The 14,937-nt window shown below is 28.5% G+C and overlaps 1 protein-coding gene across 1 annotated transcript; it reads left to right on the forward strand.

Annotated features, from left to right (window-relative positions):
* Positions 1 to 23: 23 nt before the first annotated feature.
* Positions 24 to 14,016, forward strand: LOC134837744 (uncharacterized; the record flags this gene model as incomplete). Its single annotated transcript, XM_063853131.1, has 7 exons — positions 24 to 196; positions 5,476 to 5,592; positions 6,654 to 7,086; positions 7,520 to 7,636; positions 9,385 to 9,516; positions 9,666 to 9,925; positions 10,965 to 14,016. Coding segments are annotated over 7 exons (4,284 nt in total), but the record flags the coding sequence as incomplete, so codon positions are not given.
* Positions 14,017 to 14,937: the final 921 nt, after the last annotated feature.

A 14,937-nucleotide genomic window follows, 5' to 3' on the forward strand; every position in this document is an offset into this window, starting at 1 on the left:
CGTCGGCGAGTGGAAGTGTTGGCGGTACAACGACATCTTTCTCGACGCAACCAACTACAACAACAACAGCTAATTACGATGCAGCGACAACGGCAGCCGGAACCACAGGAAATGACAGTTTAGATGCCTTACAACAGAGCATTAAAGAAGGTTGGACAGTGCATACCGCGAAAGATGGACGTCTCTACTACTGCAAGTAAGTTTATTTCGCTTTTTGTATCGGTAAGGCTTCTTTACGATATTTTATTTTTTCGCTTCCTCGACTTAATTCTATTGTTATTTTATGATTACTTGGCTCGTTAACACCACACGCTAAAATCGTCGCTAAAAGAAAGCGAACGACGAAAAGATCGAACTTAATCCCCTTTTATTGCCATCTATAATAATAGACTTTATGACACTATCGTAATATTCCCAAAGCCCGTATTTCGCGTGAATCCGCCGCCATCCAGAAGATACTTACTCAGTTCATCAACGTACTTAATTTAACGAGCGGAGCATTGCCTCTTTTCCCAAAATGTATTTTTTTTTACTTTCTTCTTCCTCCTTTTCTCTCCGTAACTTTTCAACAATACCCACTCAATTATGTACTGCTAAAAGTTTTAGCGCCTTCTAAGAGGGTATCAAGCATTCTTATCACAAAGTCTAATCGCTTCAAGTTTCAAAATACACACAAACGCTCAGCTAGAACCATTCAGGCGAATGTGTAACGAGAGTCAGTCACGAAACCCTATGAATGGTAAAACGTGTTTAGAAAAATTCATGTAATATTTTAATTTTATAAACAGGCTTACTTTTATACGGGTATGTGAAGTCTTTTGTCGTTTTCAGAGAAAGTCAATTACAATGTAGCATTGTAGAGAAAAAAAAAACTAGATTCATGCGTAGAATTTGATTTTTTTTCTTCATTCACACTTTTTTTTTTATTTTACCGTTATTAACAGGGACGAAAAAAATATTTCAAATTTTTAAGCTAAGCAATTTTTTTGCTCTTTAAAAAATTATTAAAATAGAAAATAATAATAATTATTAAAAAATTTAAATAATTTTTAAAAAAAAATATCTTTATAACATTTTTAGCAAATATTTACAGTTTTAAAGTATCTTTGGATTCTACCCAAAGCTGTAAAATTTCCTAAGTTTAAAAAAATCAAAAAAATCTGATTTAAAAGCAATCATTATAAGCTAAAATCTTTTAAGTTTAACTTAAATCAAATAAATTAATGAATTTTTTTGAAAATTTTTGAAAATAATATTTTTTTCTCGAAATATGGTTGAAAATTTAAAAATTTAGCTTAAGTTAGGTTAAAAAATATATTAAAATAATTTTTTTCAAAAATAAAATACGTTTTTTAAGCTTTTGCAGCCCTGATTTTATTTTGCATAATTTACATAAAAATTGTCAAAATTAAAAATATGTTCAGAATTTATTTATAAATCTTGAAAAATTATTTTAAATTTAAGTTCATACCTAATTTAAATTTTCCTAATTTTTTTTTTAAATATTCGAAGCATTTATTTTATTAAATAATTTTTTCTCATTAAAATAATTTTATAAATAATTTGGAATAATTATTTTAATTTAATTTATTAATTTTAAAATAAAAAAAAATTAAATTAAGTAATTAAAATTATGAAAAAAAATATTTTAAAATAATTTAAATATTTTTTTTTAATATTTAATTAAATTTTGATTTTTCAAAGTAATTAAAATTTTTTAAAAATAATTTAAATAAATTTTTAAAATAATTTATTTTTTTTTAAATTTTTGTCCATTTACCTAATAGAGTTTGTCTCATTAAATTTTACTAAATTTTATATTAAACACATATTTAGAAAATGCTCATGATATTTAGTAAATTTTTTTTTATCCCTGACTTGAATTTCTTTATTTAGAACGCAAACAATACGACAACCATAAATATCGAGTCTTAATCCGAAAATAAGCAAAACATCTTTTGTTGTTTGATTTTTCTTTGATTTTTTTTTTTTTTAAGAGAGAGAAGATCACCCAAACACCATCAGATATTCGTACCAAAACCTTTTCTGGGTAAGATGGTTAAGGTCGAGCGAATTTGAATCAAGGGAATTCATATTCACGTATCATCAATTGATGTTTTTAAATGGACCGTCAGTTATGACGCCCACTGGGTGATAACTTTGCACTACTTCCATCGGAAACTATTAACATCCGCGCGCGTCTTTTGTGTGTGAAATATTCGAGAATTTCGTTTGATTCTTTCTATTCGTTTTTAAACATTCACATAGGCGAACATTCACTTGTCGTTTCGTTCGTACTGCTATGGAGACTCGTACAGCGAATAATTTATTTAAAGAAGAATTTGTAAGGTTCCTTTGTACGTAAGAAAATTTTGTTATGAATAAGACATTTTTTTTTTGCTTGTGTACGACTATTTATTATTTAGTATTAACTCATTTGTGTCAGTGGTACGTCGGTTACACGGGTCATTTGGTGATTAGATAATATTAATTACGAGCAAATAAGCGATATTATTAATGAAGTGGCAGCGTGGCACTTTTTGTACACTTAATGATTTTGCTGATAAAAGATTAATTATTGATTGATAATGTAAATTTCGTGCTGCCGATGCGCGAACATGAATTGAATAATAAAACAAATCTTTGTCTATATTTGACGTTCGTTTGATGTTGTGTTTCCTGTACAGCTAAAGATTGGAGTTATTTACATAAAACGTCAAAATATTCATAAAAAGAACATACAAAATGTTTAAACAACAGTTTTTTGTTGTTTCATGAAGTCAGGGACGGAGTAATTGAGACTTTAATAATTTTTTCTAATATTAGATCATGACGAAAAAAGATGACTTGTTCTCATGTTACATCATTTCGAGAAAATATTCGTCACTGCATTCCAAAGGAAAATTGTAGAAATGAAAATATTTTTAATTTTACTCATGTTTTCATGAAATGTTATAGTTCAACTCTTCATTCTGTCAATATCGGATTTTGGTTTCAACTATTTTGTTGAATAAAAGAGTTAATACCTTGAATTGAGTCAATCGAAGTCTCAAGTGTCGATATTTGTTATCTTTTCATGCATTTGTAAAATATTTTTAAGTGTTGTCTGAAGGATGCCCTTTGTAATGAAAAATATTTTGCTTATTTTAGGATAATATGAATAACCTTAAAATATGTTCAATTTAAATGAATAAAATATTTAAAAATAAATTGAGTCAAAATTAAACTTTTTTCTTCAAAATAATTATAAAATATAAAATAAAATAAAATTAATTAAAAATTCTTAAAATATTTTTGTGACTTGAAAAGTGAAAAATTTAAATAAATTTAAAGTTAAAAAAAAATTTATTAAAAAAAAATTGGCTTTTCGACCATGATTTTAGGTTTATTAATTCGATTTGATAAAATATTTTTATTTTCTAATTTTAAAATTGTTGCTTAATATTAATGAAAAATTGTATAAGATTTTGCTTTAAAAAAAATTCTGCCTTATAAAAAATTAATTTACATATTTTATTAATTAATTAAATTAATTTTCTTTTTTTATATTATTGTTCATTAAATTTTTATTAAAATCAAAATATTTTAAAAATTAATATTTTTTTTTATAATTTTTTTTTTTTCAAAATATGCTCGATAAGTCAAATATTAATCGACTTATTCAAAGATTTAAGATTTTTTTATTCAATTTTTAGATTGAATCTTAGGTCATTAAATTAAATCTAAAATTCTTAAAGCTTAGATAAACAGCTGCTACGAAAAAAAATTAAAAAAAAAATTAAAATTAAATAAAAATAAATTAAATGAAAATAATTAAATAAATTTATTTTATTTTTATTTTAATTAATTTTTAAATAATTAATTTATTTTTTAATTCAATTTTATAATTTTAATAAAATTTTGAATAATTTAGTAATTTTAATTTTTAAAAAATTTAATAATTTAATTGTAATTTAATTTTTTAATATAATTTTAATTTTAATATTAAAACCAACATTTTTTTAAATTTTTTGTTAAGGAAAATTTCGTGTATAAATTAAAAAAAAATCTTATTGAATAGAATCAATTTCAAAAACTTTCAACGACAACACCTCTGAACTATATAATTGCTTCTATTGTGTATCCAAACTGTTGTTTTTTCTAATTTATGAACAGTCCTCTATTCTCCTCATAATGTCTTTGTGCAAAGAATGACACATAGTTTAAATACTTTGCAATAAAAATTCTGCTTACTCTGGGCTTCTTCTTTTTTTTTTGCACAGAGACTTTTCACGACATGGAGACGTGCTTCTCTCATGCTCTTTTACGGTAGAAATAAATGTCTCTTGACATATTCATGTTTATTATATTGTTGTACACGAGATGTGATACAAAGTTATTATTCATATTCTTCTGCTTAAATATGCAGGAAAAAACAACATTCTTTTATTACATTAGTATTATTATCGTCGTCGTCGTCGTTGTTGCTGCCTTTGTCATCGTTGTGATACTTTTTTGAATATTTTTTTTATTTATTTTTTTTTTGCACTGAAATTCATTGTTTTACTAAATAAGATGATAAATTTTACTCCGTCTTGCCATTAAGATGAATTGCCAGACATAAAAGTCTTCCTTACAGGATTAATTTACCGAGCAGGAGTTGCTGCGAAAAAAATCGTAAAATGAAAAATCGTTTTATTTCGCAAAAATACTCACCCGAAAAAAAGTTAAACTTCCTCTCGTGCTTTTTTGCGAGCACATTATTGCCTATAAGAGGTGAAAGAGGTCATAAATTACAAAGATTAAAATTTTATTTAATATATGTAGATAAATTGAAATGCACGTCGCTACACTTATCCGACTAATAATCCGTATCAATGGTATTTTTGTGGTTTTCCCCTTCCTCCGAGCCTCGTACGAGATACGATCGGCATACAAGCCACCGGTAACGAGACCGGTAATGTTTGCTGCTGACAGCAACAATTATTCTCCGAGTTTTATTTTTCTCTCGTGCTTTTCTTGCTTCACGGCACACACACATTTATCATGTGAAAATATGGAAAATAATAAAAAACTTCTTATTCGCCCAAAGTTTATCTGATAAAAATTTCTAAAAAATGTGTTTATTGTAATTTTATCAGGTAAGTTGAAGGGTGGATTCTAGATTTAATAAAAAAAAACGGATGCGCGTGTTCTTTACAAAAAAAAATCCGTTTATTGATCAAATTCTTTGTAGCAAGAAAAAACGACCTGTTTGTTGTGGACAACTTTTTTTTCCATCATAAGGTTTATTTTTTCTATTATGCGATTTTTTTATCCATCCAATGCAGAAAGAATGTACTCCTCACTTTTTTTTTGTATTATTATCATCATTATTTAAAGCTTACCGATGCAGTATAATAATAGTTTAGCTTTAGAAAAAAAATTTCCGTACTCAATTTTTTTCTATTTTCTTTTTTTTTTCTTCTAAATGATTCCTTTGTGTGCGACAAACAGTCACATAACAAAAACGGCTGGATGGTTACCTCCGATAGAAAACTGGCGACCTGATTATGATTTGCCCTATGGATGGGAGCGAGCAGTCGACTTGAAAGGACAATATTACTACATAAAGTGAGTTTATATTTTTTTTTTCTTTCTTTGAGGCAAGTGCAGTGAGCGAAAATGTTTCATTTTTTTCTCGTTTTAAATTAGAAATTGTTTTAAAATTTTTATAAATAAATTCAGTAAATTTTTTTAATAAATTAAATATATTTTTATAAAATTTTAAAAATTAATAAAAAAAAATATTTAAAAATTAATAAAAAAAAGTTATTAAAATTATAATTTATTTTAAATTAATATTAAAGTTTTTTTTTTTAATTATTTTACTTAATAATAATTCTAATTTAATTTAAAAATAATTTTTACAAAAAATTGATAAAATTAAAAAATAAATAATCATTTTAATTTTTAGATCAATTAAATTTTAGCTTGATTGAAAAAATATATTTTATTTTAAAAATATTTTTATATCATTTTTAATTATTTTTTAAATTATAAATACAATGTCTAAAAAGTCCTAAAATTTTATTTTTTTTCTATTTAATTTTTTATAATTTTTTTTTTATTTTTTTAAATGACTTTAGTAGTTTTTAGTAGTTTTTTCGGTTTTTTTTAAAATTTTGTTTCAAATTTTATGTGGAAAATTTTTAATTAAATTATTAATTTTTTTTCCAAATTTCAGTTATGTTTTTATATAAAATTAATTAGTTAATTTTAATCAATTTTTATTTTTATAAATTTTTTTTTCAAAAATTTTATTAAAAAATTTAATTTGATTATAATTTTATTTAAGAAATTTAATTAAACAACTTGATTTAAGAGTTTTAGTCAAAAAAATTAATTTAAAGAAAATCCAAAAAGAAAAAAATTAAATTTATTTTTTAATTTTTTAAAAATTTTTAAATAATTTTCACTAATTTTTATTAAAAATGATTTAAAAAATCTAAATTTCTGTCAAAAAATAAAATTAAAAAAAATATCTGAATTAAAAAATGAAATATTTCTCCTTATTGCACTTGCCTTAAAATCCAACTTGAAAAAATAAACACATACACAAGAGAAACTTTTCCTCTTCAAGACACGTTCAAACAAACTTTTCCCTTGTTAATTTTTTTCTTCTTTCATTTCAGTCACTTGAACAAAACTGCAACGTACGAGGCACCCGAGCGCTACGAAAACGACGATTCACCACCGAAACCCCGTCATGTCACCCTCAAACGCAGCCCGACGTTGGGCTTTGGCTTCGTTGCGGGCAGCGAACGTCCCGTCATCGTGCGTTTTGTCACCGAAGACGGCCCGAGCGCGCAAGATCTCCTGCCCGGCGATCACATTCTCGAAGTCAATGGGGAAGATGTGAAGGAAGCGCCGCGCGATCACGTCATTCAACTCGTGCGAAATTGCGAAGACACGGTATCGCTGGTTGTGTGCCAACCGCACCTCTGTACAACAGTTGGGCGTAAATCGACACTCTTGTCCGCCGGCAAAAAGGCAAAACTAAAATCAAAACCGATACGTGTCCGATTTGCGGAAAGTGTCTGTGTTAATGGAGCACCTTTGTTTCCCGTAAGAATTTTATTTTAGTTTTTTTTTCGTCTGTCGGTCTGTTTTTTTTTCGGAAAAAAAAAATATTTTTTTCTCTAACGTTGCGCCTAATGTGCACTCATTTATACGCCTCTTGTTTAATGTTACGTGATAAAATTTCAATTACATTCAATTACTTTTGTGTGCCATGCCATTCTCCGCACCATGATACTAATGAAAATATATGAACTTACCTTTGTTGTGTGACACAATCATTCATATCATCGTCATCGTAGCAAAAAAAAATATTTGCTGCGAACAATATTTCTATGACATCAAGTACATTTTTTTCTCCGAGATAACATTCTCCTATTATTTCGTAATTTATATAATTTTTCATTCTATTATACACACACACTTTATTCCATTACCTTTTTTTTTCCTTTTTTTTCATGTTTTCTCGTGCTATCAACAGCCATCGGCATTTTCTCTTGGTGATATCTGTGTACCCCAAATGGCTAACGTGCTCAAAGTTTTTCTCGAGAATGGACAAACTAAATCATTCAAATACGACTCAACTACCAAAGTTCAGGTAAGTTATCTCCGTTTCTCACACGAAGTGACTGTTTAAGTGTTATTAAGAATTTATTGCCAAAGCTATCTCCTCACTTTTATTGCGATACTCTTTTATCGAAAACACAGAAGGAAACAAAAAAAAAAGTTTCTTTGCTGCGGCGAATGTTTTATCGTTGAATAATTAAAACCAACCAAGAAGATCTAATTAAGGACGGTAATGTAAAGATTTAATGCGATAAGTGAAAAGAAAAAGAAAGAAGTTGTTACAGGAAATCAACTATTCTTGCTTGTCTTTCACGTGGGTGCTTTTGATATCGATTTTGTCGAAATTTAATTTATTTTTCTTTTTGGCTACGTCACAGATTTATTTTTAGCAAATGAAAAGTCTCTTAATTAAAATTTAAATTAATTTTGATAAATTAAAATATTTTAATTAAAATTTAAAAGAAATTAATTAATTTTCAAATAATTTAATATTTTTATTAATATTGACTAAATTTTATATATTTTATATTTTGCAAAAATGAATTTAATTTAAAAAATTCTAATTTTATGAATTTTGCATTTTTTAAATTTTAATTTTAAATAAAATGTGTTAGAAAAAATTATTATTTAATTTTAATACCTAAATAATTAAAATAAAAAAAATATATTCAAGGAAATTAATTTTTTATTTCCCAAAACTCTACATTGCAAAAGCTCGACTTTTTGAAAGTTTGGGCTTCGAGCTTGAATTTTCAAGCTCTTATATAATTAAGCTCAAAGCTTAAGATGATTTGAAAAAAAAAATTGGAAATAAATTTTTTTCCTATAAATTTTGTGTTTTAAAATTTAAAAATACTTAATGAGCTTCAAAAAATGAAAATTTTTTAATGAAAAATTTCTTAAGTCGACAAAAAACGAGAAAAATTCATAAAATTACAAAATTTTTATAAAAATTTGATTGCAAATGCTTTTTTTAAATAAAAAAATTAAAAGTTGGAAAAAAATTCAATTTCTAGTGGATTTAAAAAATAAAATTAAATAAAAAATAAATTAAAATTCTACAAAAAAATATTTATAATTAACTTTTGGTTTATTTAATTTTATTAAAAAATAATTAATTAAATAAAAATAATATAAAAATAAATTATATAGGAACTAAAGTTTACCAAAGTTTTGGGAAATAATTTAATTTTCTTTACTATACTTTCTATTTTTCCATTAAACTTAATTATTTTTGTTTATTCTATTTATTTTTTTTTTGTTTCAAAATTTTATTTTATTTCGTTTGAAAAATATGTTTAAAAAATTGAATTCTAAAAATATGAAAAATTTAAAAATGTGATAAATTAAGTTAAATTTAAATAAAGAAAATAAAAAAATAAACACAAAAATTAAAAAATATTAAAAATAAAATAAATAAATAGTAATTTTTAAGAAATGAAAACATTTTTAAATTTAATTAAATTATTAAATTTAATATAATAACAATTTCAATTAAAAAAAAAATATAAAATTGACACAAATTAAAAAACATTTAAATAAAATTAAATAATTTTTAAAAATTTCTTTAAAGACTTTTAAAAGAGGTTCATGAAAAAAAAATCAAAAAGCACCCACCCACGAGAAAGAAAAAAAAGAAACGAATAAAAGAACAAATTTCATGAGATAACTTTGGCAATAGAGCACTCGTCTTCTTTTCTTGTCGCCTTCTTTCTCTCTCGAACAAATAAGTGTACATGTGTAACCTCCGCTCATTTCGACGCATAATTAATTTTACAGGATGTAATGTCTTCCTTACAAGACAAATTGTGCATAACTGCCATCGAGCATTTCAGTTTGGTCGTTGAGCATGTAAAAAGTTTGAAGCGAAATAAACTGACACTTCTAGATCCGCAAGAAACTGTTGCCAGAGTAAGTAGACAAAGTCCATGATGTTAGAAAAAAAAGTTCATTACGAAACACTTGAAGTACTTTTCTAATTAACAAACTTCTTCTTGTTTTTTCTCCCGTTTACTTGCAACTTTTCTCGTTGTCATGAAATGAAACGAAAAAAACAACAGATAGCAGCGCGTCCCGGTGCCCATAAACTACGTTGCTTGTTTCGCGTTACTTTTGTTCCCGTAACGACGCCCGAGCTGGCGGAAAAGGATCTCAATGCGCTTGATTATCTGTTCATGCAGTGTTGCAATGACGTGGTGCAGGAACGCTTTGCCCCCGAGCTGCAACCCGATGTGGCATTACGACTTGCCGCATTGCACATCCATCAACATGCGTTAGCCAACAATATATCACCGTCAAAATTAACTGTTAAAACTGTTGAGTAAGTAAAAATTCCTCTAAATTTTATTTTATTTGGGTTTTATGTGTTTTATTTACTTTACACTTGCCTCGTCGCTCGTGCTGTGATAATAAAATTGATTATAACTTAATTATGGTCAATTAAAAAGTTGGGAATCTCTCTCGTTGACGTCGACACAAATGCACCAAATTAAATTTTAACGGTTATTTAATGGTATCCGACGAGTACTTTGATATTTTTATTAGTTTTTGAAGCTCAATTACACAATAACGAACGGAAATTACATTTAGGGCACTTTTAATTTATTTCTTTTTGTCTCAAACTGAATTAGATAATTAAAATATTTTGATTTTTTGAAGTTGTTTAGGCAATAAAAATAATTTTTCTTAATTTTTTAAAGGAAAAATATAATTTTTTTCGTTTTTAACATTTTTTAGATAATTAAATAGAACATTAAATGTTTATTATTTAAAAAAAAAAATTAAAATTAAATATATGTGTGTTAATTTGAGAAAATTATCTTTAATTAAATAATTTTAAATTTCTAAAAAATTATTAATTAGTATTTTAAAAATTATTAATTTTAATTAATTAAAAAAGTTTAATTCTTAACCACAAAAAATGTATAAAATTTATATTTTTAAAATATTTTTTTTATTTTAAAAATATCAAAAAATTAAATAATATTTTATTTATTTTTTTTAATATTATTTTTTTAAATTTTGTATTAATTAAATAATTAAAATTAAAAAATAAATTTAATACATTATTAATTAATTTTTATCAATATTAAAAAAATAAGAATAAAAAATATAGGACAAGAAGTTTGAAATAATTTTAATTAATTAAAAACCAAAAAATATTTAAATCAAAATTAAAATACATACAAATGTAAAAAAAAAAAAAATCAAAAAATTGATAAATTAAAGAATTTAATTAAAATTAAATATTTTTAAGTATTTTTTTAATATTTTATTAATTTTTTTTCTAAAAAAAAATTTTAATAAAATCGAACCTTTTATTTAATTATTCTCATCTATTTTTTTTTTTTCATTTTTAGGAGAGAATTTGGACTGGAACGATTTGTGCCTGCCTCATTAGTGGATAGTATGAAGCATAAGGAATTGCGACGACTGATAGCACATTTTTTAAAATTAAACTCCCAAATGACCGGTTCAAGCACGAAAGTGTTAACGCAACTGCAAGCAAAAATCCATTATCTAGACATAATTTCCGGCTTACCAAGTTACGGCGCCAAGTGTTTCAGTACAAATCAGCGCGATGGCGTCGAACGCGTACTCCTCGTCTCCCCCCGCTTCGGTCTAAGTCAAATTATCGGCATTCGCAGTTCCGTGCCGCAACCAATTTGCACAATTGAGGAACTCTCCCGTGTCTCTGTGACAAAAATTGACGAAGTTTCTGACGCCGTTGCCGTATACATTGCGCCAGATCGCCTCATCACGTTCCCCATGGAAAATCGCGAGGCATCCGAATTTGTGATAGTTTTAAGCGGTTATTATCGCCTCTTGACAGGAAAATCTCTCGTTGTGGACCAAGAACGCGAAATCCAAATCGAAGACATTCCGCCGCCGTATTTGTCGCAACACACAATTATTCCGGCACCCTGGAGCTATTTCCCGTTTCCGCCGGAAAAGCAAACTTACAGCATGGCATTCCTCATGCCGCCGCCATATCACTCGACGAAGCAAATTTTGACTTCCATGAAGTCGAACGAGTTGTGCGATCGCAACATGAACAGCACAGTGGCGGCAAATCAGAATCACCTGTCGACATTGGAGCGTTTTGAGGCGAAACGAAACGACGATGTGCTGCGACGCGTCGTTGAAATGCAAAAAATGGTCGAAAATAGCGAACAATATTTGAACGAACACGGCGATTTTAGTACGACATCTTGCGGCGAGCACGAAATTCGACCAAATATTCATGATCCGTGGCGCGAATCATCCGTGGATTTTGAAAGTGACTGCGAAAGTGTCGGTAGTTCGAAGCAATCGTACAATATTGATGGAAATGTGCCGCCGCCGGGCGTTTTGAAGCACAGTGACTCGTTAACGTTGCTCAGTGACACGATAAATTCCGAACTGAACGACATCGAACGCGATTTGAATTCAGTATTAAGTCCGTTATACGACAAAAATCGTGTGACGCCGCAACAATTGACGCTAAATAACGGCACTCCGAAGGCGGAAAGGAAAGTTCAGGGTTTCAGCAAGATCATCAGTGACCTTCAAGCGTTGGGGCATGATTTGTCGTTGAGCGAAAGTGATAATGAAAGTGTTTATAGTCCCAATAGTTCGCCCGTGCATCAAAACCAGGTGAGACAAAATAACCAGAGAAACCGCCTAAATCGACACAGTTTCGGGCTCCATAGTCCCGATACTAATGTCTTTCCGGTTGAACAGGAAAGTGCGAAGCTACGGGAATATCTAGCGAAGTTGCGTGAAAATAGTTCAAAAGAAAACGAGCGAAATCAGGAGCTTTTAGGTTTTAATATGGCCGACGAATCGATGATCGTGAATGATCCCGATCTCATTGATTTGACGTCAATTCCGCCGCCTCAAACCCCAGATGAGCTAGATGCCCTAAGTACGCTTCCCGTTCCGCCTCGAGGGTTCGATGACAAGCAAAAACAGACAAATATCGAGTTGGAAGCGTTCATTAAGCAGGTAACGATCGTACCTCCCACACAAAAGGCAACTCCCGCTGTGGAGTTGACACCTGAAGAAATTCTCTCATTCATTATTCCGCCTCCTCCTGACCTTAACGACACCGCCGAAGCAAATCGTGACGAGCATTTGTACTGCAATAAAGGTGAAATTGCAAATTCAGCGTCCCCAAATACAGATACCGTCGATTCGAGTACCTTGAATGGTAACGGAAATATTATCGAGTATCCGTCTCTCGATCGAAAGCCCTTTTTCTGTTGCGGTAAGACATCGGAAAAGGCGAAAAATGCCAAAAACGAGGAAGAATCGACGGAAAATGGGTTCCTAAAGCCGCCGCCGCGACGATGCGTGCATTCCGATCAAAATCCCATTCCGCAACGTCCTCCGAAAAACATTGATTTGCAACGACGCACGAAAAGCCCGAGTCCGTGTCGCGCCCAAACGACACACCTGAATGGATTTTCCGATTATAATGATGCCGTTCCGCCATCGTTACCGCCACGCGATGCCACGTCACAAATGTCCCCGCCATTGCTCACATTACCCCCGAAAAAACCTCCGCTTCCGCACAAACCAATCATCAAGAGTCCCATTCCGGTCATGAAAAATTCGACTCCCGTTCGCACCGCTACCATCGGATCACCTCATTTGCATAAACCAGCCAGTACATATCATGATATTGAACGAGCTTTTAATTTTAGTAGAGAAGATATCGAACAAAATCGTGCCCCGGCGTGTAATGGGCACATCAGATCACGCAGCGATTGTCCACAAATCCCGAATACGAAGCTTTTTGCGAATGGCACGACGCCTCAACCGCCGGTTTCAATGCTTTTTTCGCCGCAACTCGCCCGTAAGCCACAACCGCAGTTCAGTACGCCGCCTTTGAGTCCTTTTTTGACGTCACATCGACACATGAACGGCTCCGCTGGCATGAATGTCGAAGGACTTCTTGCGAAAACGGACTTTGCCATGGCAGGGTTGCAAGTAAAACTCGATCAAATCGCGAATGCCTGTACACAAGCGCAACATGCGGGCGGCGGCGTCGATATTGACGAGCAAAAATTTCAAGCAGCTCGTGATGAACTCACGGAACAAGCATTGCAACTTGTAACGTCGTCAAAACAACTCGTTGTCGCAATGTCAGATCCGCATTTAAATAGTCTTCCGGAACATCTCACCGCTTGTCTAACGGCAATTCGGAGAATTACAGAGCTCGGGCAGGTTTTGACGCAACATACGTCGTCGCCGCTTCAAACGAGGAACATTATCCTGAAAATTCATGATGTCGCGTCGAGTTTTCGTGAATTGGCTTGTGTGAAAGTTGGTAGTACAGCGCTTCCGGGAGAACTTGCTTTGCATGCTGAATGTTTGGCGAATGTTCTTGCAACACTGCTACGGAGTCTGAGACTTTTTTCACCATAATCTTTAATTTTAGTTGGAAATTTGAGTAAAATGAAGATATACGTAAAGTGCTATATTAAAAAATATAAATTATAATAATTAATAGATAGAACAAAACATTTCATCGTGGTTGTCCTCTAAACATATTTATGATTATTAACTCTCATATCAGCTATACATATGAAATATATAATTATATTTTAATATAAAATATATTATTTTTTTTTATTAATTTTTATTTTAAAATTAAAAAAAATATATTAAAATATAACATTAATAAATTAATTAATAATTAATTTTTAATAATTAAAATTATAAATATTCAAAAATTAATTAAATTATTTTTTTTTGATTTAAAATATTTTTTTTCAAAATTTAATTGAATAAAATTCAAAATTAATTAATAACAAAATAAATATTAAAAATTATTCTTTAATTAATTAATTTATTTTATTTATTTTAATTAAGTAAAATTTATGATATAAATTAATTAATTAAATTAATAAAATGCAAAATTATAAATATTAAATATTGTTTATTAATTAATTAATTAATATATATTTTTTTTATATATTTTGAATAATAAATTAAAAATTATGTATTAATTATTTTTAAAATAATATATTTTATATTAATATTATTATTATAAATAAAATATAATCATTTAATGAAAATCTATACTTTAAAAAAATCATCTATAAAAAAAATAAAATTGTTCACTAAAACGAAGAAACAAATAAAAAATGTGTAATCAGCAATATTTATATTATATTATATATTAAAATAAATTGTTGTAAAGGAATTTGTTAATAAATAATAAATATAACATAAAAAAGTTATTATACTAAACTAAGATAATTATAAAATAATAATTAATTTAATTTAAAAAAAAAAATAAGAAAAATATCATCTGGAGTTTTGATTGAATTACTTGAGGGCCCA

This window comes from Culicoides brevitarsis, chromosome 1, assembly GCF_036172545.1.
Source record: "Culicoides brevitarsis isolate CSIRO-B50_1 chromosome 1, AGI_CSIRO_Cbre_v1, whole genome shotgun sequence".
Lineage (NCBI taxonomy): Eukaryota > Metazoa > Arthropoda > Insecta > Diptera > Ceratopogonidae > Culicoides > Culicoides brevitarsis.